Source organism: Aptenodytes patagonicus, chromosome 1 (genome assembly GCF_965638725.1).
Source record: "Aptenodytes patagonicus chromosome 1, bAptPat1.pri.cur, whole genome shotgun sequence".
Lineage (NCBI taxonomy): Eukaryota > Metazoa > Chordata > Aves > Sphenisciformes > Spheniscidae > Aptenodytes > Aptenodytes patagonicus.
In genome coordinates, this window is record NC_134949.1 from 124,290,790 (window position 1) to 124,318,419 (window position 27,630).

Sequence of the window (27,630 nt, forward strand, 5' to 3'; positions counted from 1 at the left end):
CCCTTTTTAAAAAAAGGGAAGCCTTTGTGTGTGATCATAAGGTTGCTTTACTGTTCATAAGACTCCCTTTGCTGTTCATAAGACTGATCAAAGAATAGGGCATACTGACCCACTCTACTGGAGCAAAAAAAGGAGAGGAAAAGTGAAAAGCTTCTGGCAAAGTGTCACATCTTTTTGTCTTAAATTTATTTTGAAGGCATTGACAAAGGCTGAAGACCAGTTTAAGAAAATAATTCAACAGTACCAGGAAGAAAGATTTGGTTGTTTGGCATACTATGGAATTGGAAAAGTATACCTCAGACAAAACAGGTTGGTATAATATAAAGCTTCAATATTTGATACAAAAATATTTTCATTTGAGAAGCCATGTGTGGGTTTTTTCGGGTTTTTTAATTATTTTTTGTTAATCACTAAATTCATACATCAGACATTTATTCCAACTTTAAGTTTGTTACTGCTAAGGATGTAATGGAAGCCGCTGAATCAAGTGGACTCCAGGGCACGGGGATATGGCTGACCAGCACACCCCTGCAGTGGAGGAGAGCTCACAGGAGAAGGGCAAAAAATGATGATCTTGGGCAAACATGTATCGTAAAGAAAGCTTAACTTATCTCAACACCAGGGAGAACTGGAGGGTAACCTTGGGTTTAGATAAGGCAGCTGCACCAGTGAGTCATCGGGTTCCCTGAGACAGGCAAAGAGTATGTCTTCCTGAGCTAGCCAGACCAGCATGGGGAGACGGGGGGAGTGTATACGTGGCTCAGCTGAACATAAAGTGCAGAAACTGGACAACTAATAAACTTGAGAGCAAAGGGCTTGAGCTGGCTTCAACCCACATATTCCTGGCGGTATTTCTTCCCAGCGTTCTGAAGGTAAGCATGTAGACACCGGTAATGAGAATCACATTTGTATTGAGTCAACTGTGTATTGCAATGGCTATGTTATGCTTGTGTTGTGATTTCACTGTATCACTGTATTGCTCTGCTTAATCAAAATCCCCCATACCGCCTGTGGTGGGTTGACCTTGGTTGGCTGCCAGATCCTCACCCAGCGCCCACTCCCCCTCCTCAATGGGAGAGGGAGAGAAAATAAGATGAAAAAGCCCAGGGGTTGAGATAAAGACAGGGAGATCACTTGCCGATTACAGTCACAGGCAAAACAGACTCAACTTGAGGAAAAATAATTTAATTTATTGTCTGTTAAAATAGAGTTGGACGGTGGAAAACAAAGTAAAAAACCAAAATCACCTTCCCCCTACACCACCTTTATCCCAGGCTCGACTTCACTCCCTCATTCCCCACTCCTCTGCCGCCTCCTCCCCAGAGCGGCGCAGGGGGATGGGGAGTGGGGGCTGTGGTCAGTCCGTAACAGCTCCTCTCTGCCGCTCCTTCCTCCACTCCCCCCCCTCCCCTGCTGCAGCGTGGGCCTGAGGCCGCAGTTCTTTCGGGGCTCATCCACCTGCTCTGGCAGGGGTTCTCCACAGCTGCAGTGTGGATACCTGCTCCAGCAGGGTCCTCTGCAGGGGCTGCAGGGGAATCTCTGCTCCGTGCCTGGAGCACCTCCTCCCCTCCTCCTTCTTCCCTTGGTGCTTGAAGGGCTATTCCTCACACTTTTTTTTCCTTACTCCTCACAGCCATGCAGTATGTTTTGTTCTCCCTTACCCATGCTTTCCCTGAGGTGCCACCATCTTGCCTGAGGGGCTCAGCTGTGCCTTTGGTGGGTTCGTTGGAGCCAACTGGAACTGGGGCAGCCCTGGCCTCTCCTCACAGAGGCCGCCCCTGCAGCAGTGGCCCCCTCCCCCCTGCCCAACTTTGCCACATAAACCCAATACAATGCCAAATAAATAAGTTTGATATTAAACATTAAACCCTCCTCATGTGGAATATCTAAAAGCACCTAGTTAGTGTTGGATGCTGGGAGGGGATTCCTCCTTCCAACTGCTGCAGTGTTGCCAGGTGCAGTCTGAGACCCAGGAGGTGTCTCTGTCCCAGTCCCACAGATGCGGCTGTTGTTTCCCTTGGCAGTTCTGACCCATAGCGAGGCTGCATGCGTGTCCCAAAGAGGTGCATACACACACACACACGCACACACGACAACACAGCTGGCCACCCAGACTACCCCAGGCAGAGCAGCTCCCATGTATAGCACTACCTGAACTCATGTAAAATACAAATACGAGTAGCAGTGTCCTGTGCCTCCTCCTTGGCTGGTCAGGGTTCAAGGTCACTGGTGAACATACGCGTGCCCTCACTGTCTAGATTGACAAGCACACCCATGTTTGTGGGTCCCTTGAATATCAGCGCAGGCTCTCAGTCTGCCTCATATCTGTGCCTGGACTCTGGGCCCCTTACCCAGGCTGGCTTACTGGCTCACACCTTGAGTCTTTGATACTGAAGAGTCCTTAAACAGATAACTTAATGAACCAGGTGCTCTTTCATTCCACATACTCTTACAGTTACCATTTTTTTTCCTTGGATCGTAAAATGAATTGCGAAAGTATTACAGGCCATGTAGAACTTATTCATGTATGATCTGAACATGTACTTGTTTCAAACTTCAGATTTTCAGATGCGCTCGATCAGTTCATGAAATCACAAACAATGTTTAATCATAAGATTGTACCTGGAGTATTAACTTGGCCCACAACATCTCAGGTCATTGAAGAGACACGAACAGAGAATTTACAGGTATGTTTTTAAAAAAAAAAAAAAAGCATACAAACCCGTTCTGTCAAATGGTCTTTCCAAAAAAAAAAAAAAAAAGTTGTCATCCTCCTCCCTGCCTCCCCATTGTCAAGGCCAAAGAAAGATGGGGGCAGAAGGGATGTTTCAACCTGGAGCAGCCAGTGCAAGCGCTGCTGCTCATTGTCTAGAGTGTTGTCAGCCCCAAGGCCTGGACTTTGCAGAGCGGAACTCTTCTTGCCACGACAAATTTCAACACCTGGGAAGCATCCCATTTACAGCACAAGGGTGGGGGCTCTGTGTCGGGCTCTATGCTTGGGTATTTCTCTGTAATAATATGGTTCTAATCTGCTCCAAGTGTTTCATAATGTGTTGACTCCTTAGTTGCATATTACCAAACTTTAAGTAGATGTGAATACTATACGCAACATAATGCTAGAGAGAGCCGCTTAAAAACTTGAATTAGCAAAAACGTGAAACTGAAAATTTCAGCAGTCGTGCTATATTTAAAACCAAATAGGAGAGTTTGACCTTGTAGTTCTTGGTCGATGCAGTGGGAGTTGTATGGTAAAATTCCTTGTTTGACTTGAAAAATCTAACTTGCGGTTCTGACACTACAAATTGCTTTCTCACACTGAAGAGATTTTTTTTTTTTAAATATTGTTACTGTTTTTAAACTATAATCGTGTCACTGTTATGGTTTATCCAGAAACCCTTCACAAATGCCATGAGAGGCAAGATGCATGAGCTCCTCTGCACGGAGGCAGTTTGACACAGTAGAACAGGCTAGGTTATTCAGTGTATGAACTTGGCTATACTATACTGACCTGTTTGTTTCTGGTAGAAGCAGCAGTACTGTTGTTTCCTAAACAAAATCTCACCTAAAGATTTCTCATAGACCCCCAGCTGACACCACAGTAGTCTGGCCACAGTAATACATCAGTGGTCTGGGACTTCTGGAGAGCATAATGCAAATATGTGAAAGGCTGTAACTGGTGGTCTGTTTGTTTCGAATAATGTTTTATTAATCTGGGCTTAATGCCAACCTTGTGGGACTTGAACTGACTTTACATAAAGCCACTGAAATGTCTTTACCTCAGACGCTATTTTGGGAGATCTCACTAGCGCCGGTGCAGGGCCAGGTCTGAGCTGTCCCTGGGAATATACTTGACCCTGTAATGCAGATCCCAGGTGAGGCACTCCTGAAATGTTGGGAAATGACAGAAATGAGCAGGCACTGAATTTTTGTCATGTTATCAGAGTAATCTGGATCATCATTTTGGCAATGGAAAACTTAATATTATTCTCATGCGTTTGGAATCGGTCAGCGTGTAAAACGTTGATCCAAGATAAACCTTCATACAGGGAAGCTGTGAGTGCCTAGCTGATAGCAGTTCAAAGGAGCTTTTGAGTATTTTGCCATAAAAGGACAATCTTCCATAGCTTTCACTAGAAAAGAGTTGTTCTTTCGGTATTAGTCATCTGCTGTTCAAAAAGAGGTGTGTGTTTCACTGCAGGGTTCCCTAGAAGTTTGTAAGTAGACATTGAATCTTTTCCTGGTTTCTGTGCAATTTGTCTTATATCATTTTGTGTTTCTTCAGTTGATTTTAAAGAATTGTATTGAGGAATGTAAGTTCCCTCCAGAACCAGATGCAATTTGTCGATATCAGCAATGCCATGGCCACTCCAAAATCCAGATATATTTTACAGACCCAGACTTCAAGGTAAATTTTTAGTTTAAAAGGGTTTGGGAAATAAAACTTCATGTTTACATGTTTTCTGCCACCTGTCATGTTAAAGAGCTATCTGGAACATACCATCTTATCCTATCTACTGTTAAGTTGTGCACTGTTTTCTGTGTTTTGTTTTTTTTTTTAAAGATGTTAAATTCATATTATTTCTCAATGTTAGGGTTTTATACGTATTACTTGCTGTCAGCAATGTAGAGTGGAGTTTCATATCAGCTGTTGGAAAAAGTTGAAAACAACAAACTACAGTGATAAAAATGATAAGGTAAGAGCTGTGTCAGACAATAAGCGTTTTATTTTTTCTTTTTTTAGTCGAGATTATAGCATTCCTTTGGTTTCTGATAAGTGCAGTGCTACAGCCTGATGTTCCACCCGCGTGACAATGGCAGGAGGAGAGACAGGAAAGAGGAGTCTCTTGCTAAATTGTCTGACATGCAAGTGTGGGTAAAGCTTGCTGTTGTCTACGGAAGAAAGGCCTGTCTGTGTGAAGGCATAGTATGCTTAGCCTGTTTATCTTGCATCATTTATGTCCTCCCACATGGAAGCTTAATTCCTTCTACAGTCTTGCTGTTGAAGCAACAGTTTGATATTGAGTATGTCTAAAGGAATTTCACAAAATACAGTACCAGCAGCCAGTCTAAAATGAAGGGAAACCCAGGCAGGGTATGAACTCATAAAAGAATATTCTTAAAGTTGACTCCTGAACGTGAAGTTGGAGGAGGAGGGGCTTTGCTATAGCTTTGGGAATAACATATATATGCCACAGATCTAGGATCCTTTTGATTTGCGGTCCTTGCCAAGTCAGTTGTGACTTGCTTTCCTCATCCAGTAAGAGTTTAGGACTGCGCTAGCTTTAGTTACCTTTGTCACCTCAAATGAAGAAACTGTAATCTGTATAAGAACATAGTTTTTGTATGAATTTAAATCTTTGTTGTGTGTATCATCTTCTCCTACAGGATTTTCTTCAAGAATTGTGTTTCACTCCTGATTGTACAGGCCTTATTTCAAAAATAGTTATTTTCAGTTCTTCTGGTCTGGTAAAATGTGAAGTAAGTAAACGTTCATACAAAATATGAAAATAATCTTTAAAATATTTACTCTGGTAAAGGAGATAAAGTGAAGATGAGACTGTAACTGCAAACACATAAGTAATATGCTATCTTAACTACAGAATCTGAGTATTATTTAGGAAAATTAATTACCTGTTCTACTGGTGGAGCAGGAATTACCTTATGGTATTGGTTAGAATTGTCATGGATGGGAACTGGAGCTTCGTTTTATATTTAGCTTGTGCGACATGAAAGGAACTGTTAGTTTAACTCAGAGCTAATCTTGCTAAATGAAATAACTGGATTGGAAGAGTGCTCGTACCCTCTACAGAGTCACAGGAAGATGGATGCTTCTTCCCAGAGCAGTATTGGTCTGTGAGAAGCAAACAAAAACCAAGATTGTAAAGTTTGCTTCCTGCCCACTGGTAAAGCAAAACAGCCTCCAGTTCTTCCTGACTTTGTGTTACCGTTCAACCTGTCTTTTCTGCGGATAAAGAAGTATTGTTATATACCAAGTTGTAGCAGTAGAAGATAATTTTAGGTAGACCTTCATGAGGCTTATGTAGGCTGCGTTATCTCTTTTGTAGTATTACTTTTACTGCTTTCCAAAGCATCAAATGTTCCTGGGTTTTGAGTACAGCAATGTTGCATTGTAACCCAAATTTAATTAATAAGATGTCACTTATTTTGGTAGTTTGAACAAAAAATCACAAAAACCAAGGAACCACCAAGAGCCAGTATTAAACAGAAATGTTCAAGGTAAGCTTTCTACTATTTAAAACTAAGTTGAATCAATTTGAGAACAAAACAGTTTTCTCTAGGATTGGTTTTCATGCCTTTTTAAGAATTGCTAAAATACCACAAGTACTTTGGAAAGCTATTCTTGCCCTTTGCCTCCGATAAACTAAAAAGTCTGATAAAATATGTTATGATCCAATTATAAAAGCATTTAAATTAACTTGTAAAAGAAGATACAGAGCTACAGATTTATAATGAGCACAGGAGGGCATTAACTGGTATTGCTGAATAAATTATTGGTAGCTCTCTAGTGGTCATACAGTTCTTTAAAAACAACATTTTCAGTTTGGTCACAGGAAACTGTTTTCAGATATACAGGATATGAGTTGATGCAAATCTGATTTTCCACACCTCTGTATTGAGGGATAAATTGTCCGTTGCACCATTGACTTCCTGGCAATGTGAACCAATAGTTTTTGAATATAAATTGCTGCAGTCATCTTTAAGTCTTTATACCTGAAACCTAATTTCATTGTGAAATATGTGGGCAGGGAAGTAACATGTTGTTTGGGAAAAGTGTGATTTTTTTGGAGGCTGTGTACAGAACTTGAGGACCGTTTCTTTACTTTTGCTCTCCATATGTGTCTTTCATTTGTGCTAAGATACTTAACAATTGGAATGCTAAAACAATGGGTGTCTGTTATTCTTCTTAATGGATTGAGTGTCTTAATTACACTTGACTTTCACTGCATGTGTATCTAGATTAGAATACGACCTCTGTTTTCAGTCTGAGATTGCAAGCATCGTTCTATTCCTTCTTCTCGCTAGAGGGAAGAAACTCAGCAAGACTTTTAGCTGGATGGGAGAGGTATCACTGTGTGGCATAAGTTCAACACCACTGTTCACAGCATTTACTATCTAACCAACTTTGTGTGAAAGTTCAGACAGTGGAAATAAAAGCTGCATATAATGATGCTACTTTTGCTGATGCACATACCTTTGACATAACTGAGTTTACACTTTTTGATCAAGTAAGGTTATAAATAATGAGGAATCATGCTGAGAGGATGAACAAAATTGATTTTTAAAAGTGAAGGAAATCAAATGTTAATATTTGGTTCAAAAAGCTGAGTTATAAATTAAGAAAAAAACTGCTGGTATTTAAGTTAATCCTAATTCAGACTTCATTAATGGGAGTAAAAATTACTGCATCTTGAGGATACTCTTACAGTTACGTACTTGATGTTTATGAAACTTTTATGAAATTTTGTGGTCTCTGAACTTCTAAATGAAAACTAGCTTTATTATATTTGTACTTTTCAGCATAATATTTTATAGTAGAATGGAGCTTATAGCTATTGTAAGACATGAAAAATAATTGAGATGTGCCTAACTCCTTTGGCACCTTATCTCATCTAACGTTAGGCTCACTGCTTAATTGCTTTTTTCAGTCTTAGGAAGTTAAAAATGAAACAAGAAAAAAAATTACGAAGAAAACGTGCACGAGAAGAGGCACAGAATTCAGCTAAAAAGAAAACAGAAGAAAACCAGATGGGAAATGAACCATCTCAATACAGTGATCACAGTGGTATGTGGAAGTATAGATTATTGTTCTAAGTTATCACGGGGTAGTATCATTGGCGTTTGGAATGTCCTAAGTCAAATTATAGAAGAATACTAATATTGAATGTAATTCCCCCCTTAAAGACTTGCATTTTTATTTTTTATTTCAGCTGTGTTTTTAATTTCTAAATAATTGTAAGATATTATTCTGTGGTTAAGTTCCTTGTAGAAAACCTTTATTCTTGCTTCATTGGTTCATGAAGAAGCAGTCTGAAGAGGGCACAGGCTCAAATTCCAAGTTAATCTATTTAAAAGTGGTTTCAGAAAAAGCTTTATGCCAACAAGTTAGGACACTGCTACAGAAATAAATCAGAACTGCATCTCAGATAAAGAAAGAACAATATTCTAACTGCAGAAACTGCAGTGACTTGAAAAGTGTATTTCAGAGGGTTGGGGAAAAGAAAATACTTCAACCTGTAAGTATGTAGTCAGTTAATGCTTCAGCTTTCGTGTTCCAGTTACGTTGGAACAGCGTTCTGTATTTCAGAGGTGTGAACTCCCACTGCGTTTTGTATTAGGGCAAGCTACAGTGCAAAGAAAAACTGGGTGGATTTTTTTTTTAAATTTTTGTCTGTATTATTAACTTCAAAATAGTGCTCACATTAATTTCCTTGTAGAATTTCATATTAAATACTTTGAGGGCACTTTTTCATCCCTTATGTGGCACACTCTGAGTTCTCCAGAACCCTGTTGCCTGTTCAATGGCATATCCTGTCACTTTCTCTTTAAAAAGCTCTCGGGTGCTAATCTTTTCAGGTTTTTTTTCTTAACCATTTTGTTTGAGAGTAGTCCCTTCTATTAGCACCATAGATTACTATTTTTGCTTCCATGTGGTTTTCTAAAATCACGTTCCGTTGACTTTGTGTTGGTTTTTTTTACAGTCTGGGCTATCTCCTTTCCTATGGCTTATCTTTAGTTCTGGTCCTTGCATCCACTGCAGGTCACTCAGTTACATGTATGTGATTTGACTGTCCTAAATGCCCTTAAAACTTCTAAGAACTAAAAATGCCTTTGGTGTGACAAGAACACTCACCCTGAAGTACTGGGGGTAAAAGTTGGGACACTGGAGCAGGAATATGTCAACACCAAGCAACTTAACACAGTTCTGCAAAAATCTGTGTGTTGGTGTTGGCCAACCTTTTTAATTTGTCCTGAGTTAATTCCGTAATAAAATTGAAGTCTTGCATGTCTTTGGAGACAAGCTATCTGCTACCCCTGTTTTTTCACTTGGGGAAATTTCATGAGGAAATCTTTCAAAAAACATCTAATTGAATCGCCTAAGCTGTCTGAGAGGTTGAGGCGCCAGTTTCAGGGGAGAGCTAGCTTGCAAATGGGTTTTTTTGTCTTGTTTTTAGCAGCCATAGCTACCTTTAAACAAGAACAAATCTTCTTGTCAATTGGAGAGGAGTGCAAGTGAGAGGAGCACTTGTTTGTATGCACATTTGTAAGATAGAGAGGTTTTTTCTGCAGACTCCTGCAGGTAAACTCGGGCATGGCTTATACCTGTAGAGTTTATTGAATCTGTTAGTGTGCTTGGAACTGTTTGTGTTACAATGCTTAATTATTCTAGGTGTAATATGTAGTGCTTTATTTAAAAAAAAAAATCTTTTCAGATCTGCATCTTTTGACTACAGTTACTGTCAGTTAAGCTCTGAAAGTGGCATTCTAGAAATGTGTGGTCTTGAAGAATAATGAAAGGTGAAGGCTGGTATGAGCCAGTAATCTTTTTCACTCTTGTTCTACAAAGAACCAGTGGCAGGGTCAGGGCAAAGGTTTGCTACTGGGTGTATGCTTGAGCGTTCAGAAGCGTGCATTTGCTCTGGGGACTGATGCTTGGGGGAGTTCGGTCTCTGCATCAGGGCTGGCATGCAGCCCACACAGATAAATCTGTATAGACAGTTGCTTGAAGGTACTATTACTGGCAGGTAAATTTCTTTTTTTCTTTCTGAAATCTAGCGAAGGTGCTAAGGATTCTTTCTTTGTGTAAACCAAATCTAAACCAATGTTGTGTCAGATTCATAATGCTCAGGCTAGTTTATATGGAAAGTTACATATTCTGTAATTTTCAGTGTTGTGATAAAGCAAATAATTAAAAACACCACTTAGTCCAAATTATCTGTACTTTAAAGTGATGTTTTTAGTTGTGGTAAACAGACATGAAATCTTGTTTTGTTTGTTTTTTTTTAAATCCTGTTATAGGTTATGTTCAGGATTTATATGCTGGTGATGGAGTCCTGCAGCATATCAGTCGAAATGCTGAGCAAATAAAAACAGCTGTTCGCGATGCTTCCAAACTATTAAAGGAATTACTTTCATGGTTTGTAATCAGCGAGGAGGATTACACATCATATTCCAAAACTAGCAGCATGTCACATGAAGTGATGGAGCAGCTCATCAGTTACTTAATTCAGGAAAAAAACAGAGTAAAAACAAGGGGTTTTATCTATGTGCTGAGTGAGCTGGAAGAAGTGGATCCCAAATTACACAAGTGGCTGAAACATCTTAACAACTTGGGTAGGCTATGTGTTTATGTAATAGCAGAAGACTTTACCCTGTCATAATTGTTCAGTTTACAGGTGAAAAGATAACCTCCCTGTTTTCCAGTCTTGCTTTCTTAACTTCAAATGGTAAAGTAAAGCTTTCCTCTTTTTCATTTACTTGATCCTTAGCCAGGATTTCTAGAGAAGAAAGTATGGCCATTGGTAAAACAGGAACAACCTCTCTTGTCTCTGCGAGTAAAACATTCTGCTGTGGGCAGGGCTTTGTCCGTGTAGGAAAGAGAAAATTGAACAGATTTATTTTTTTAAAGTCTTTAAATTCCAGAATAGGCTTAAATGACAACATTTGTGTAAATAATAAGATGCTAAAACCTTGGACAAGATTTGGGTTCTTAATCCTATTCTGTTGCATCCATGTCCTTTAAGGAATTTATATAGATTTATTATACAAATAATAATTTGGTGTTGACTAAGAGTAAAATTTATATCCTCTCCATTTATCATTTTTGTTTGCATTTTCAGGATACAAAAGGTTTTACATAATCTGTTTCAACTACGGTATATTTAATTTCTACAACAAACTGTTCCTCTTTGAAGAGGAATATCACACTGTAAGCACCAAAACTCTGAAGCCGGAATGAATTGGTGGGGTTTTTTCCATCTCTTTTAGGTCTGACCGCTACAAAGAACTTTCTCCTTCAGTATGGACAATTTTTAAAAGAGCTTGACCTTTCTATTTTAACCACACTCTGGAATGAGAAGTATGGTAGTAAATTTGACTATGTGACAACTAGTTCTGAAGACACAGAAATTCGTGATTATTTCTTAAAACCACCCCTAGAGAAAACCCGTTGTTTTATATGGCTGTTAGAAGACAATAGAGAAAATTTTCCATTTCTTCATCAAGCTTTAGATGAATTCTTTGATAAAATGGGTAAGTATGCAAAGGTCATCTTTCTTGCAAGCATTGAATTTTGTCTGCTTTTACACCACATTTGATGGGCTCTGTAGAAGGCCGAAACCTCAGCAAACTACTGACCGCCTCATTATATGGGATCTTCTGTGTTCAGTGCTTAAAAGGCAGTATGGCCTCAAAAGGCAAGCCGCCCGTTTTTAGGTTACATTCTGCTGTTTTGTTTCACGTGTCACAACCAGCACGTGAGTTTACCTTTATGCGTAATATATGTTGTCCAACCAAAATAAGTATTTATCTTTCAGTTTAAGCATAAAGATTCTGCAACTACAGTCTTCGAGATGCTTTGGTGGTATTTGATAAAGGATTATAATTACTATAATTTCATAGTTCACCATTATAAGTTACATAAAATATTACTGTTTCTGTTTACGGATGTGACTTTGTTATCCTTTCAATAGATGACCCTACCGTTATATTAAAGAAGCAGGGAAATGAAAATATATCGGTAAGTGAACTTAACGTCTGTTTGGGATAAGCTCAGAAACAAGTATGAGTGTGGTGGTTTAAAAATGTGCAAAAGTGAATAGAGAGGTGCATCTCTTGGTTTTACATCATCATCCTTCAGACCTAATTAGAGATTTACTCTTTTGTTTTATCTTCTCCCCCCACCCCCCCTTTTCTTAAAGCATTTGAAGACTGCGTACCATTTTTCCTAAACTTCTGTCAGTAAAATACTTGTTTAGGGTCTTCTCTTTAGTTAAAACACAAACCAACAAGATACCTTTTTAGATTATGAGCATTTCAAGGACGCAGATGAGGAAGCTGTAGTGAAAGCAGATGAGGGTACACTGTGCTGTATCGCCTCCTTTGGATAGGGAAAATAAGGCAAATAAGGTGCATGGGAATAGTGTTTACATATTACTTGATAACTGCAGTTTGGCGTTTACTTTAGAAAAAGTCTCTCTAAAAGTATCACTGGGGAATTTAAAAAAAAAAAAAGTGCCCCATTTACAAACAGAGAGACTCCTACTACCTGCCGTATCTGCATATTTACCATGACAACTGAACTTGAAGCCTGATTCTTCCTCGAGTGTGCTTAACTTGAATCTGCATAATTCTGGACACTAATTGTACTGTATATTTTACAGTTCAGAGTAACAAATGGGAAGGTGGTGTAGCCCAGCTTTACCTTCAGGTGTCGTTAAATTGTAAGGCTAGGAATTTGACATTTGTTCCGCTAATAAGCAAAGTAAATTTGAAGTGAGTTTAGACATATTTTGCATTTGTTCATTACAATTTATCAATGCTTTGCAGATTCAACCCATAAGTCTTAAACTGTACATCATTCTGAATCACTTTTTGATTAGTATCTTAATGAAAATCCATTCTAATTGGCAGAAGTATGTCATGTATTTCGGTTAATTATGTGTTTGAGGCGCTCTCATTTGAAATTATTCTAGCCTGCAGATAAATTTATCTGTACAAAAGCAAGATTTACTTTTGCTACAGAATAAAGCTTTAGAGTTAATTAATTAATATACATCTTAATAAGATGTGAAATCCTTTGCTTTTTCATGTCATGAATTGGAAATCCGAGAACGAAATGAAAGCCATTACAATAAAACTACTTCTATTTCAGCGTTGCTTATATCCTAAAATAAACTGTTCATAAGTTACTGTTAGTAGAGTTATGTTAATGTATAATCACAGTCCTGTTAAAAAGTGAAGATGCATTTTAGTTCCTTCATCATTGCATATCTCAGAAAGCTGACGTGACCAGAACGTTTGACAGTTCTATTTGCTGCTTGTTCCCCAAACGAAACCCTGTCGTGAGGGATGTCAGGGCTGCTTAAATATGCAATTTCAGCTATAAGTAATGAGTAAGCACCTGAAATACAAAAAGGATACAATATTCTGTTTCTAAAAATCAACGTTCTATGCATTTAAAGAGGAAAATGATTAAAAGGAACAAAATGAATAAAATCTTGCAAAGCCCTGTTCCCTTTTGTGTTTTCCAGCTGGGGATGGAGTGGAGAGGGGAAAGATTGCATGCTTAACCTTGTAAATCTTGCTGGTCAAACCAGAATGAGAATTTTAATACGAAACGTCTTAAACTTTACATACTGATTTTGGAAATGCATCATAATTTTATTCTAATGAAAAAAACAGTGACTTTATTTTTCCGTTTCAGACTAACGGTATCAAAGTTAAAAACAAAAACAGGAAGAAGAACTCAAAAGACTCAAGGGTCAGTAACTTTTTAGCGGCTTACTACAAATGGTTTTTTTAGAATTGCTGGCATTCAGATGGACAGAGGCTGTTATCCTAAATACCTTGTGGAGACTCATTCTTGAAGTAGTTTTTCCTGAAGTAAAATAATGCTGTTAAGACTCAATCAATACAGTTTTGTTTTGTTAAAATATGAATTTGTCAGAAAAAGAAGTTATTCATAAATAACTTTGGCTCTGACTGGATACCAATACATTCAGTCTATCCACTGTCTTCATTCTGAATGACTGTTTTGATCTTAATTTCCCATATGGAAAAATGAAAAAAACCCTGTGAATACAGTACACTGACTGCACTATGTAATTAATACTTTATGCTCCATTTCCTTTTGCACTGACAAGTAGCAAATTTGGAGAAGGACACTTTACCAGTCATTCTCAGAAAGAAAAATGTGTCCTTACACCTCATGAAATAGATCTGAAATTATGTCTTTAACTGTCTTTTCTGATAATTTTTACGGGCGTATCAGTGACTGAAGATGCAAGCGTTCCATTTATTGCTCAGAAAAATGTTATTAGTTGTTCAGTAGTTTATAGATATTGCTAGGAATAATATCCTACCTGAAACTTATACTGTCTTTTGTCCTGCTTTTCTAGGATTTTGCTTTATTGAAAGCTTCAGATACAGTCGTCTTTGTTTCCTCCATGTCCCCACCTTTTTATAATTTTACTAGAATTTCAAGAGTAAACTTAAGATTCCCCCCCCCCCCTCCCCCCCCCCCCCGTCCTCATCAGCCAGGTTTTTCTTTTTCTGACTTGGATGCATTTATACAAGTCTGTGTATTTCTAAAGTTTTAGATGATAAAAATTAAAAGACAACTAAAACATTTGTAATGGTGAACGTAAGAATAACAGGTGTCATATTAAAACCATGTGGAACTAGGGATAGCTCAGACTTACTTGTAATAAAATTATTAAAGCTTGGAGGCTCTCAAATGTAAAGGAAGAGATTCCTAGAAAGGCAGTGGAAAGAAGTTACACAACAGTCTTAACAAAGTGAAGCTGTAGCGTTGTTTTTTAATCCAAACTCAGTGAAAAATCAGGCACATCTAGGTTTTTGATGAAACTGGTTAAAAAAAAGAGGGAGCTTGGGCTGAATATCCCAATTTCTTTTTCCAAAATAAGTTCTGAAGAAGAAATTAATAATTTTTAATTAAGAACTTTCTCGATATGGCTTAGTACTGATAATTGTACTTAAAAGTTTTGCAGTTTATAATACAGCATCTGAACATGATAAAGTTACAGAACAAGGTTCAGTGTAAATAAGTTACTCATAGTCTTTACAGTGGATCATTTTGCATATACTTTTGTGAGATAAAAAAAATAATAATCTGTTTTTAATTAGTCTATTTTAGTATTATCCAGTGGCGTTAGCACAGCACCACGAGAAGAAGATAAGATATTTATAGAAGAAAATACTTTGTAAGTACCATCATGCATCTTTGCTTTTATTGCCCGAACTCCAATGTGCTTTGCAGGTACCGGAGAAGACAGTCTTAGAAACACCAAGTCTGGGTTAACATCGAAGTGTTTGGATATGAGCTTGTGTAGAGCCATTACTTCTCTGCTTCCAGGACAGGTGTAAGGGGTATTAGAATTTTAAAGCTCTTAACAATGTAGGAAGTAACCAAATGGTTGCCAGGCTGCAGCCCAATACATCTTCTAGGCCAAAAGCTATTCTTTCAAGTAAGATCTTGCTTATTTCGTGTTCGATTTTCACGTAGCAAGGAATTAGTTGATAAATTTGTACGTACTCCATCAGTCACAACTGAACTCTGCCATCCACACCGTATCAAGCAGGTTGTGATGTTGAATTGAGATAATCTGTAGTGCGTTGCTCAGAATTTGTGTTATTCAGGAGTCAAGCTCTTGTATTCTGAGCCCGGTTTTGCTCTTGCTTATAGATGTGAAAGCTGCTAGGCAAGAGCTAGGCCTTATTATTAGCTAGTGGCAGGTCAGTTAATAAGTTTAACGGAGAAGTATTTTGGGGATAGTGTTTATTCTGCTTGTTAGAAGAGTTTGCTATTGGGGTACATTTTTAGCACTATGTAGTTACCATACAGTACACTGTTTCCAGTATATGTGAAAAACACAATTATTTTCAGAGACCAGAATTATTGTTCATATGCACTATTTATGTATGTCTTCTCTTTTTTTTTTTTTTTAAATGCTACAGAGATTTTACAAATTCTTATGAACCATTTGTAATCCCAGAATACCTTCGGGGGCAACTAGAGGAATTTGAAGCTCTCTGTGACATTTCAAATAGTAACCGTTATCAAAGATTTTTGGAAAATAACCCAGATCAAACCTGTGAGAGCTTATATGAGTATGTATACGTTTCTGTGCTTAGCAGTTTAAAGGGTTTACTATTACTTCATAGTTTTTATAACATATTGTATTAAGTGCAGAATGTGAGTCCTGGTATATGTAGGTACGTACCTAAAGGTATGTACTAATGCTTTGAAATAGTTGCATGTTTTTAGTAAGATGTGGACAAGCAAGAGTATTACAGAAAACTTTTATGCTTAGCTAGAACACCATCTTCCAAATGATTGTTCTTCAGTAGCTCTAGAGGTTCTTTTGCTTTTAAGTATTATTGTGAAAACGTAACGTGTGAAATACGATTTTAGAATTACATGAAAAAACTTTGCTTAATAATGACAGCCCCCCCCCCCCCTTTTTTTTTTTAAGATATTTCTCTCAAATCCTGGAAAAACATGGTCCTATGGAAATGAATAATAAATTACTAGTTGGGGAATATGAACATTTCCCTGAAGAAGCTCGAAAGATTGTAGAAGATGAAGGTGGTCTGAAATCTTTTCTTCTGAAATCCCTTCATTTCATTATGGTGGATAATCTTATTTGCTTAAGAAAGCATGCGCTTCTTATTAAAGAAAATACAAACAGAAATGAGACCGGAGGTAATGAAGAAGAAAACAGTATAGTCTGTGATGTGCAAGAAAATTCTTCCCAGAACAAGCTACAGTTAAATCCAGCTGCTAAGGAATTCAAACCGCTGTTTTATCCTAAGCAACCCCATATAGCAACATCTACTGACTTAACAGTAGCAAGTTATGAGACTCCACAGTATTTGCCCATGTCTTTTCCTACTTCATGTAAATTGGTGCATTCTTTGCATAGTCAGAATATTGATACCACAGAAAATGAGTCGTTGTTTTCAGACATTTTACTAAAGTGCTTCGATTCTAAAAATCCTGGTATATTTTTGCCTCAGACTTCCTGGGGTTATCAATATGAAAGACTATTGCCAGTGCCTTCTCAAATGCCTCTCATTTCAAATGTTGCCAAGCAACCTAGTTATATTTATGCTGATCATGTAGCTCATGAGGATAACGATGAATCAGCAATTTCAGACAGAAAATACGTCTTCAGCAGTTTTATACCAACTGAAATACAAACGTATGAAGACCCTCAGTGCCAACTGGACAACGTGGATAACACATTTTATGAAGACAATTTTGCTGTTGCAAATAGTACAAATGAAGCTGAATGTGGTATACAGGTTATTAAGACAGAAAAAGAAAGCAGAGGTATACCTCTAATGAAAAACAATCCTCATACAAGGATGATAGCTGTTCAGGTAAGAAATTGAAGTGGAACCGTTATTTGAGAACTTTTAAGTGATAAATGACACTGTTGAGCACTGGAAAGAGCAACTCCTTTTTGAATGATTTCTTCATGACTTCCCAAAGGGTCAAATGTTGTGTAGAGTTTCAAAAGCAAATATTCAAGTAGTACTTTCAGCCCAACCCTGAATGTAAGGGATCTTAAAAGTAGCATTTAGCATTCTCTAGTACTTACCTCCCCAAAAAAGGCCACGAGTTGGAAGATACTGTAGTGTTTATCAGACTGGGAACTTCCTTAGAACTTGCAGTTTAAGTTGCTGAAACTTTCTGCAACTACTCTTGGTTTTCATTTGTAATTCTTTAAAGAGACAGTCACTGAATTTTGTTCTGCCTGAAATTTTTGCAGATCTTTTGACCCCGGATCAAAGGAGGGAACTCGTGCATATCAGTTTAAACTTTGCTTTAGAGGTTAAGGAAAGTCCTTCTGTGTCATCATTTTTCTTTTTGTAATTAGTTCAGTGATTTGTTTTAACTTTCACAATATTTGAAGATTTAGATAGTTGGTACGTTCTAACAATTGCTGGCTGATGCTTCCCTCGTGGTCTTACAGTGGCAGCCCAGCTGTGGGGTGAGCTCAAGGGCAAACTCCCTCACATTTTCCTTTTCCCTCCTGAAGTAAAAAAAAAAAAAAAAAAGGAAGTTTTGTCCTACAGGCAGAGAAAGCATTGCTGAACACCCTGAAAGGGACAGGGCGTGCAGCTGAACGGAAGAGGGGCTGGAGCATTCACTCTTTAATGGTACCCCAGAGTCAGATCAGCATACACCACTCATGAAGACACGCTTCAAGTAACAGAGGGAGACAATGGTCACATCCACATTTGTTACAGAAAACATTTTGGATTAAGATGCCAGGTTTTCAGAGTTGTGGGTATGGTAATTTCACACATCCGTTTGAGAGATGTTATCCAACCTGCTAGAGGGACTGCTGGGGAGGAGTTCTCATCTTCGTTTGTTTCTTGTCATTGAGGGAGGAATAGCTGTTCATAGCTGTAAGATAAATAGTCGTCTTTTTAGTATTGCTTTCTAAGTAAGGAAAATGTTAACATGTTTTTTTCAAACTTGTTTTGCGTACAAAACTTCTCTTCGCTTTAAATCTTTCCTGAGCAGTTGCTGTAAGTTACTTTCCCATCAGTCCTGGCAGATGAATTTCGTCACTTGGCTGACTGGGCTTTTAAAATGGAATTTCTGTTTGGTTCTTGAACATATGCAACAAAGTGAAAACTGTTGCCTCTTCTGTTCTCTATGTAGTGAATTCTGGTTAGCAGAGATCAAAAGAGCACTAGGCAACAGATACGTTTCTGTTTGCAAAAGTGTGGTAGAGCAAGGCATTTAACGTTATCTCTGATTTTTAATAGCCTGTCAGAATGGCAACATCATCAACCGGATCTTTAATATGTTGCATGATTAGATTTTAAACTTCAGTACTTTCTGTAAGTCCTTGACGGTTGGTATTAGAGGAAAACAAGCAGGGCCTCTGAAGGTCATTGAGACTAGTCCCTTCTAAGTAGAGGCACTTAAGTAGTAGATCTTGAGTTTAGGAGGAGCCACAAAACACAAAAGCTCCTCAGTGAGCTGTCAGACACTGTTTTGCAAGTGTTAAGTTTTCAGACATTTAGAGCACAGCTGTGTTTAAAGACTCCGAGAACTGTTCCTAATATAAATGCTTCATGGTCAATTAAACAAGGGAAAGATCACTACAAGAAGAAGTGCTTTCATTAATGATTGAAGTCCATTTCAGAAACACTTCATAATTTCTTTTTACATTGTAGATAGACCTACTTCATAATGTAGTTGGACTTGTAAAATTGTAGGTTAGGTACAAAAGCTCCAAAACAGAGCTCACCTACTAGCTGCATGTATAAACTGGAAAGCTTTTTAATCAACTAATGATTCTTTGTATTCTAGGTAAATCATGAAGTAGCTGATAGGGAAACTAATACCTTGCCTTTTCATCCATTTGAAATGCAACAAGTAAGTTACCTGCATATTTGTTTATATTTCTCATGAAGGTTAAAGGAGTGCCCAAAAATTTAGTAGTGAAAGGATAAAGGTTCTCTGAAAATGACATGTTTTAACAGGTATTTTTTATTTTGGTTTGTTTGGTGGTGTGTCTGTGGTTTGGTTTTTGGGGTTTTTTTTGTTTGTTTGTTTGTTTTTTTGGGGGGGGGTGTTCTCCCCCCCTTCATGTTGGGCTGTATTATGTTATGTTCTTGGAAACTTCACATAGGCCCACAACAAGGAGGTTTTGGAACTTTGTTCTGTAGCTATTCAGATGTTGGAGTATGTTTTAGGGAAACTTAGTATTTCCTCTCCAAAAATTTTGAGGTTTGATTTAAATACTCCATTTGGGCATATAGACAGCTCACACTGAAGTTGATGGTAGTCTTATGTCTGTACAAGGAGACAAAAGTGAGAAAACGTGGCCTCTGAACTCATCATATTCCATTCATGGTCAGACAGGAATGTTCATTTCCTGAGCTGGATTGTAACTGTTACACAGCTTTCTCTTAAACACTCCCCCACCAAACCAACAAGCAAACAAATAAAAAACCCCACTCGAGATATTGAATCTCAACTGACAGCAGACTGTTCCTTTTAGACGTCATGAATGTTCGCTGCCCTGTGGTAACAGATACTAGATTGTTTTTTATAACTGATTTATTTTCAGGGAGATATTCTACGTATGGAAAAAGAGCATCAGGTATTAAAAGAACAACTTAAAGAAGCACAGGAAAAATATGAGCAGTTAGAAAGCCGAAGCTTGGAGGAAATCAGTGCTTTAAAAGAGCTCCTAAAAAAAAGTGTTGAAGAGACTGAGGTAATGTTTTTATCCATGCAACAGTGGGACAAGCTGCAGTGGCTCACAAGATTGGTTGTAACTGATCAACAGAATTTTTGAAACTTGAACGGTAGTCCTCATTGCTGTGAAGTCTAACTCAGCAAACCTCACAATCTTTGTGTGTCATCTTCCTTCGAACACACTTAAACACATAGGATACTGGTTGCCTCCATCTAGTGGATAGGTATTGGTTTTGGTTCAACCCAAGAACAAAAAAGCAGTACGCTGCTGACTCTTTCCTCCTTGATTTGTTGGGTTTGCTAACGGGCTTTATTTCCATGAACGTGTCCGGGAGCAAGAGGAGTAGTCCCCAGACAACACTATCAGCCCATTATCACTTTGACTTGATTAATTTTGTAGTAAAAGCTGTAGATGCTGCAGGCTACCCTCTTGTCTACATGAAAAGGAATTTTTCCATTTAAAAAAAAAAAAAAAAAAAAAATCAGGTGAGACCGAAGCCATCTCTCCCCATGCCCTCTCTTTAATCTTTAGTAAGATGGGGCCTGTCATTCAATTTCAGTTTAGTGTCTTTTTTTTCCTTTCAATGGTGTGTTGGAGTAAACTCATGTACTGCAGCTTTGGGAGCTCCCGAGTTCTAGCTTTACCACTGGCTGCGAGTAGCCTGGCAAGTTTTAATATGAGGGATGATGGAGTCTCACGTCTATTTTTCTGTATGAATATTTGGTAAAAATGTGAGCTCAAAAAATTTTGAGCGGAAAGCATGGCTGTATGCAGGGTGGATGAACTTGTCCACGGGCATTGTAGGCTTTTTTTTTTTTTTTTTTAATTTATTTCCCAATGATGCATTAATGCTACTTTGTTTTTTTTAAGCAGTTATGGCAGCCATAAGATTCACTGCTGTCTTGCTGTCTTATTCAGTACTGATTTTGAGCTGGATTTTTGAGTTGGATTTCAGTATGTATTTGTACGTGACACTGTGGAACTGGGTTTCTTCTTTCACGTGACTGCAAAACAGGGTTGCAAGTATTCTGAAGCCATGTAAGTGAGGTGTGCAGATCGTTGCAGGAAAGCATTTATGAGTATGTTGCCCACGCTAAACACCTGAACTAATAGTGAATTAAGCACTAGTAAAACTGTTACTGTAACTTTCACTGGTTTAGCTTCTGCTCTAACTTGCATTTGAATAAAATAGTGTTTTCAGAAATAATGTTGTCTTATTTTCTGCTTTTAGGTATCAAAGAATGAACTGGATTGGCTTCATCAAGACTTAGAAATAAAAGTGAAAAAATGGCAACAGGAGAAAAAAGAAAATCAAGAGAACTTAAAAGCACTAAGGAACACCGCTAAAAAGCATACAGATACCAATGATAGGTACTAATTTTATATACAGATTTACACCGCTTGCCCTTTGCTTGATTTTTATTTTTTTTAAAGCAGCAGTAAGTACGGTTATTTCTGATAGACTATGGTAAGTTTCAGTACCTACTGAGTCCATGATGTACGCAGAGTGAAAACTCAAACTTGTTGCCCTGATTACGTCATTCTGAAATGAGTTACATGCAATTCTTGGATTAGAGCTGCTGTTAATAGGATCTACCTACGTTATTTAACCTAATTAATAAATACTACTCCACTATTTAAGATCTTCCCACATTTTTCAGAATCCTTTAGATCTGCACTGCTTTTTCATTTTTCTCCTTCATGACATACCATTGCTTCCTCAGCGTGCTCCTCTGCACTTTCATTCTTCCTTCTTCTATTGTACAATCAACCCAGCCGAACTCTGGTCTGCATCTGTGTTTCTTACACGCATTTTGTCTGTTCTGCCACATAGCCTGTCTGAGGGTCATCCAAGGATGTGTGTTTCCTTCTTTTCTAGTCCTGTCACTCATTTCTCAGATTCAAGTAAAACTGCAAGAACCACATAACTGCAGGTATCTATTGTGGTTTTTTTTTACCCATCCTTCACCCTAAAACAGAAATCTGCAGGGCTTTCCATGGAACTTAATAGTATCAATGTATGAATCCCATCATGACACTTGTGCAGCGAACCCAGCAGTTCCCCTGGCAATGAGCTCTCCTGGCTATGGAGGAGCAAGAATCGACTTCGGTCAACTTCTACCATAGTCAACAACCATCCATGAGATCACGTCACTGATGTGCTGAAAAATAAATCGTGTGTCATTTGATGAAGTATTATCAGTAGCTTTATCGGAAACATTCTAAACACTTCAGAAATCTTTAACTAACCTAATCATTGGCTGTGTAACCAACTAGATGTTTTATCACGGTAATAGGCTGAAATATGTGCATGTCTGCTTTAGTATTTTGATTTTTTTTTTCAAGTTACAGGTAAACATTTAAAATAGCTTCTAGATAACTGATGAAACTGGCTGACTTAGCGATAATTTTGCTAATCAGATTTGACAATTCCTACTGTATTTTCAATGTTCTTTCTCAGTTTACAGACCTGAGAAGACTTCTGTCCTTGAATGCTGTTGTATTATCTTTAGTCTGAGTAGTTTGGGCCAAATCTCTCTTGAAAAATCATTGGCCTGCTTTTATATTAGTTACTGCTTAATTAGGAATACATTTAAATGCACTTACAGTATTCAACAGCATATAAAACACAGATTGTCACTGCTGCATAATTGTCACTATGGTTATAGAGGAACGTGTCACGTACTTGCTTGTGAACATTTTTCAGAACAAGCTTAATAAATGTTTGATTATTCTAGGTATTCGAAGACCATTGATGAGAAGGAAAAGCAGTATAACACATATTTGAATACATACCTCGAGACCAGGTAAAACTCTTGTACCTTTCAGCAATATTTACATTTTTCTACTGACTTGTCGTTATTGGAGGTGTCTGCTTCACTCTGGGTGAAGGCTTAGAAAAAATAAGCACTTTAACCTTATCTCTTATTCTCAGTTAGTTTACTTTTACCTATCATAAGTCAACATTATTTTCTTTTAGATATTTAGAATAATAGAAGTCTGGGTTTTCAAAATACTCTCATACATTTCCCTTGATTATACCATGCTGTGTTCTACAACACACATTAGAAGCTGGATGTGGTACAGAGGTACTGAACTGTTGTATGTAGCTTTGGACCTTCACACACTTATAGTCCTAAATGTACAGAAGGTTATCTAAACATTTTCTAAAAGTTACTCATTTGCACATAGTATAAAGTCAGGGTTTCATTTACGGATACATTCTTTACGTATGTGATCAGGCTCAGAACAATAATACTTGCCTGACTACAGTCATCAAACTCCTATAAGCTTTTTAGGTTGCACAGTGAAATGTGGTTAAGAAATCTCAAGGTCGGGTCCGTGGAGCCAGCAGTACGGCTACACGAGCATGGTACTATACCTGAAGGCACGAGCTGTACAATGTAAATGGAGATGCGTGGTTCTGAAGAAGAGAGAAGTAATAGCTGTAGAAAACCTCTAAAATGCCATAAATTTTAAATACTACTCTGTTGTAAATGTTACTCAAATATTTAACTTCTTTTTATTTCACAGTAATAAACTCGCTAATGAGAAAGTAAAATTGGAAGAGCTTATAAAAAAGAGTCAAGATGACTGCCAAGAGTGTGTGAAAAGAGCTGTTAAAGCAGAGGTACAAACAAAAAGTCTTAAAACACTTTTGCTAGAGCTTGGCTCATTTGCGCTGATAGTAGGTGGGGAAGATGACTGGCGAAGTGTTATCTAACAATTTACTTTTTAAATAGCATCTACAACTTTTCATAAGCGTATACCAAAAGTGTTAATCAAATACCGACAAGTGCTGTTCATGATGTTGTCCCACAAAACTTTGCAGATCATCAAAGCACGTTGTTGTTATTGACCAGTATTAAAAGTGCACAGAATTTGGGACATGTAGTATTGCCCCAAACAAAATTCAACTAGTAATTGAGTTTCGTACTTATCCTTGTTAGGAATAGATTCCATTGGTAAGAAGTAACCGTAGGAACATAAAAAATTCCTTGTTAACGTTAAGTCATGGTTAGTGAATATACAGCTGCTACTTTATCAGGTAGACTCAGAATGCAACAACTGACTTGTGTGTTTCACTGAAAGGAGGAGAGTACTGATAAATAGCAAGATTTTTTTTCTAAAACAGTATGTTTTATACTGGAAAAGCTTTGAATATCATGAACAATTCTCCCTTCTTGCCCAAGAAGGGCTTGAAGGCTGCCCTATCTGCAGTAGGATTTTTATAAAAAGATTAGATCGTTGGTCCACATTAGTCTTCAATCATGCAGTATTTAAAAGGCTGCCTTAGTCACTTAAAGTGTGTGTGTGTGTGTATATTTATATATACATATATATATATGGTATAATTTGCAAATGGAACATTTATGGAAGCTTTCTACTATCAGTTGAAGTGAATGTAGCCTTTTTATCCTCCCGAAGGCCTGCCAGGGCTGTTAATTCCACTTGAAATTCCTCACCGTAGGAACTGTGTGCGTGTTGTACTCTGTATCATCAAACTGTTGTTTCAGATGCTTACTAAAATCTATTTTGCAGTTTTATTCCTTGTGCTACAGCAGTGCTTTTACTGCACTTTTGTTTTTTTTTTTTAAACACAGATGTCAGTACTCAAAAACTGGAAGGAAACTGAAGCGTGCAAGCTGAACGGCATAGCTGCCAATGCAGAGGCAAATCTCAGGGTGCTGAAGTCATGGAGCAGGTATGGAGAGTTGACACCGGAAATTTCAGTACTACTAGTTGCTAAATACAAGTAACTACTGAATGTTTAATCACGATTATTTAACTGGACAAGTCAGTTCTGCTCACAAAGGGATGCTAGCCTGAAAGGTGCGTAGAAACATAATAGTTAAATGCAGCTTTCCTGAAGCTGAATTTCTTCTTAGTCTTAAATTACCAAAATGTGTGATACTTACGCAGGAGCAAGCTTCTTGTCTTATTCTTTCTTAGCCGGGGAAGATCAGGCTGCTGGGAACATTCCAGTTATTCCTGCAGAGTATCGCTGGGAAAGGGCTGCAATGTAAATAGAAAAGAGTGCAAACAAAACTGCTGGGCATGCAACAACATTGTTTTCTTCCTTACGAGGAACTAATTTAGCCCTTGGTGTTACCTTTTTGTAAAACTTACGCCGTGTTCCCTTTCTCTGTCCTTATGTTGCCGCAAAATACTGATTTACATTTGAGGAGCTCACTTCTAAGATTGGATAGGATCTAAGTACCAGTAATTTAACCAATTTTAACTTGAAATTGCTTGAAGTCTTTAACTGTGATTTAGTTGGTAGGGGAAGGAACTGTTGTACTAAAACCACTGGTCTTAAACAAAAATAATGGGAATGTTGGAGTTTAACTGAAAATCTTGAATACTTCAGCAGCTCAGCTTCAGCAGCACCTAAGTTGAAGTCACAGATTGATTCGTGGGAAATATTTATTTCAAATGTAAAGAAACAACTGGAAAAAGTAGAGGTAAGCCTTAATTTCTCTTAACAAGCTTTAAGTTGAACTTTAGAAATTAAAACAGAATAAATACCTTAAATAATTTTGCATTCCTTTTTTAAAACACCAGTAGCTTGTCCTCCAAATACTGAACTGCTTTGTTTTAATTGCAAAAGAATGACACAGTGTTAAGTCTGGATTATTTAAGTACAGTTAAGTTACAGTGAATAGCTTCGATTTTATAAAGGCAAAAATCTGTCCTTTATACACTTGCTTCCAAATCAGATCCCGCATTAACAAGTCTAGTCTCTTGGTTCTTTGAACTTTAGAAATCCACGCAAATTCTTTAAAAACAACAGAAAACTCTCTATGAAAAGTTAAGATGTAAAATGTCTAGGCTGAGTTTTAAGAACTAGAAAGGGTTTCCCAAACCCCTTCAAGCATCAATGCAAGTACTTAAATACAGGTTTATGTTATTATAGCACGTGGCAACCTTCTGTCTCCTTTTGAAAGGCCTGGTGTCTTTGGTGTTTTGCAAAAAAGTAGTCATGTTAATGCCATTTTAGATAAAGAGTGAGCTTTAGTTAATGCTGATGCGGAGGATAATTTGTTTTCCTTCTGCAGGCTGAGTATGAAGAAAAAATTCAGATGGTGGAAAATGGTGTACGGAACTGCCTCGCTAAAATGGAAACTGTGGACCTTCCTTCTCCTCCCAGCGTCTTAGTATGTATCTTAGATTTGATAGCAGTTTGTTAAGGAGTTCTTTAAGTTTGCATCGGCGTGGCTACCCGTTATAGGACATCTACATAAGGAACTTGAATATATAGCCTTGAATACAAAGTAATCTGGCTCTCCATACATCCAGCTAATGTTCAAAAGGAAAAGGTGACTGCAGATTAGCGTGATGAAGTCCGGTGAGAAGCACGTTCTCAAGTCCTTTGAGAGGCTTAAGGTGTTTAAAGTTAACTTTAAACTGCTTCATGTTCTGTCTGAACTGTTGGGACTAATACTTTTGCGTATCGTGACTTTCCTGTAGCACCAAAATCCATAGGGACAAGGCCCCGTTACACCAACATGTCTAACCGATTATGAATACCAAAATCAACTTCCAGTCATATCTGTTGTGAACTAGATGGAGTACAGCCATTTATGGAAATGCATCTGTAATGACTACATCCCAGATAAATACTATTTAAAAACATTTTCTCATGGGCCAACGGTTCCACAAATGCTTTGCTCAAATCCTGTCAGTTACTTCTGAACCCTGCGATTGTTCCTGGTGTGAGGACGAAGGCAGTGTAAGTCAACACTTACTGTTGATGAACTTGATGAACCGTTCATCAGCACGGTGGTGGGGAGACACATGACAGTGATAAAATACGTACGGCCAAGCTAGCTGCAGCAGCGGTGCAAACAACCTGCCTGCTGCCATTCGCTGACCAGGGCACAGAGCTGATGCCCAGTCCTGAAGACAAGTAGCATTCGGAAACCCCTGGACCTGGCACAGTTTGGAGTAAGGAAAAAAGGGTTCAGTCATCTCTCAAGATAGGGGAGATAATTGACTCCCTAAGTAGAACGCATTCATAGTGCACGCACATAGGAAATCCCTGAATTCACTGAAGATGCCACACAGCTTTTTTTATATATATTCTCTGCAGAAAGTCCTGTTTTTTTCTTTTGTTTGTTTTTGGTATAATTTAGATTCAAGGCTCTGTTCCAATACTGTATATTTACGATTGCTACTACAGTTTTTCTGGACTGACGCAAGTAATCGTTACACCTACGCTCTCCTGCATACCTTTTCTTCCCCACTTATTTCTAGGTATCGCCTTTCTACTTACTGGCACAGAACTCTTAAGAATATGTAGATGACTTGGTTACCATCCCTAGGTTACCATCAATTTACAGGTTGGGGAAGAGCGGCTTTTGAGCCTCTTGTTCTGCATTTGGTGTCTGTTTTTACTGCAGTAATACAGGAGTAACCTTTTTAGGAGAGATGTGTGTAATTCTTTCAGCTTTGAGAGGACTTCAATAGGCAAATTCCAAGTCCAAATGAAAAAGACTTGATGAAAACCCTTCCTCTCCCTGTTTAACTAATTCCGTTAATTAAACACCTTTACAGAGAAGGTAAAGTACCGCTTCAAAAAGGTGGTAAACTAAAGAACACAGAACAAGAACCAGCAGGTTTGACCATGAAGAAACGT

At 38.0% G+C, this 27,630-nt stretch overlaps 1 protein-coding gene across 5 annotated transcripts in view; it reads left to right on the forward strand.

Moving 5' to 3' along the window:
* TTC3 (tetratricopeptide repeat domain 3) overlaps positions 1–27,630 on the forward strand; it is a 67,095-nt gene that overhangs the window by 35,199 nt on the left and 4,266 nt on the right. For 4 of the 5 annotated variants that reach the window (XM_076353879.1, XM_076353888.1, XM_076353896.1 and 1 more), the window contains 22 exons: positions 197–309; positions 2,561–2,687; positions 4,283–4,405; positions 4,593–4,694; positions 5,386–5,478; positions 6,173–6,237; positions 7,668–7,804; positions 10,039–10,353; positions 11,008–11,271; positions 11,712–11,758; positions 13,445–13,501; positions 14,887–14,963; positions 15,718–15,870; positions 16,236–17,145; positions 19,097–19,162; positions 19,860–20,009; positions 21,223–21,362; positions 22,730–22,798; positions 23,526–23,622; positions 24,596–24,696; positions 25,363–25,456; positions 26,051–26,149. In XM_076353879.1, the coding sequence (XP_076209994.1) occupies positions 197–309; positions 2,561–2,687; positions 4,283–4,405; positions 4,593–4,694; positions 5,386–5,478; positions 6,173–6,237; positions 7,668–7,804; positions 10,039–10,353; positions 11,008–11,271; positions 11,712–11,758; positions 13,445–13,501; positions 14,887–14,963; positions 15,718–15,870; positions 16,236–17,145; positions 19,097–19,162; positions 19,860–20,009; positions 21,223–21,362; positions 22,730–22,798; positions 23,526–23,622; positions 24,596–24,696; positions 25,363–25,456; positions 26,051–26,149 (3,399 nt within the window). The remainder of the gene's footprint in view (positions 1–196; positions 310–2,560; positions 2,688–4,282; positions 4,406–4,592; positions 4,695–5,385; positions 5,479–6,172; positions 6,238–7,667; positions 7,805–10,038; positions 10,354–11,007; positions 11,272–11,711; positions 11,759–13,444; positions 13,502–14,886; positions 14,964–15,717; positions 15,871–16,235; positions 17,146–19,096; positions 19,163–19,859; positions 20,010–21,222; positions 21,363–22,729; positions 22,799–23,525; positions 23,623–24,595; positions 24,697–25,362; positions 25,457–26,050; positions 26,150–27,630) is intronic. The other variant, XM_076353906.1, reaches the window with a different exon arrangement.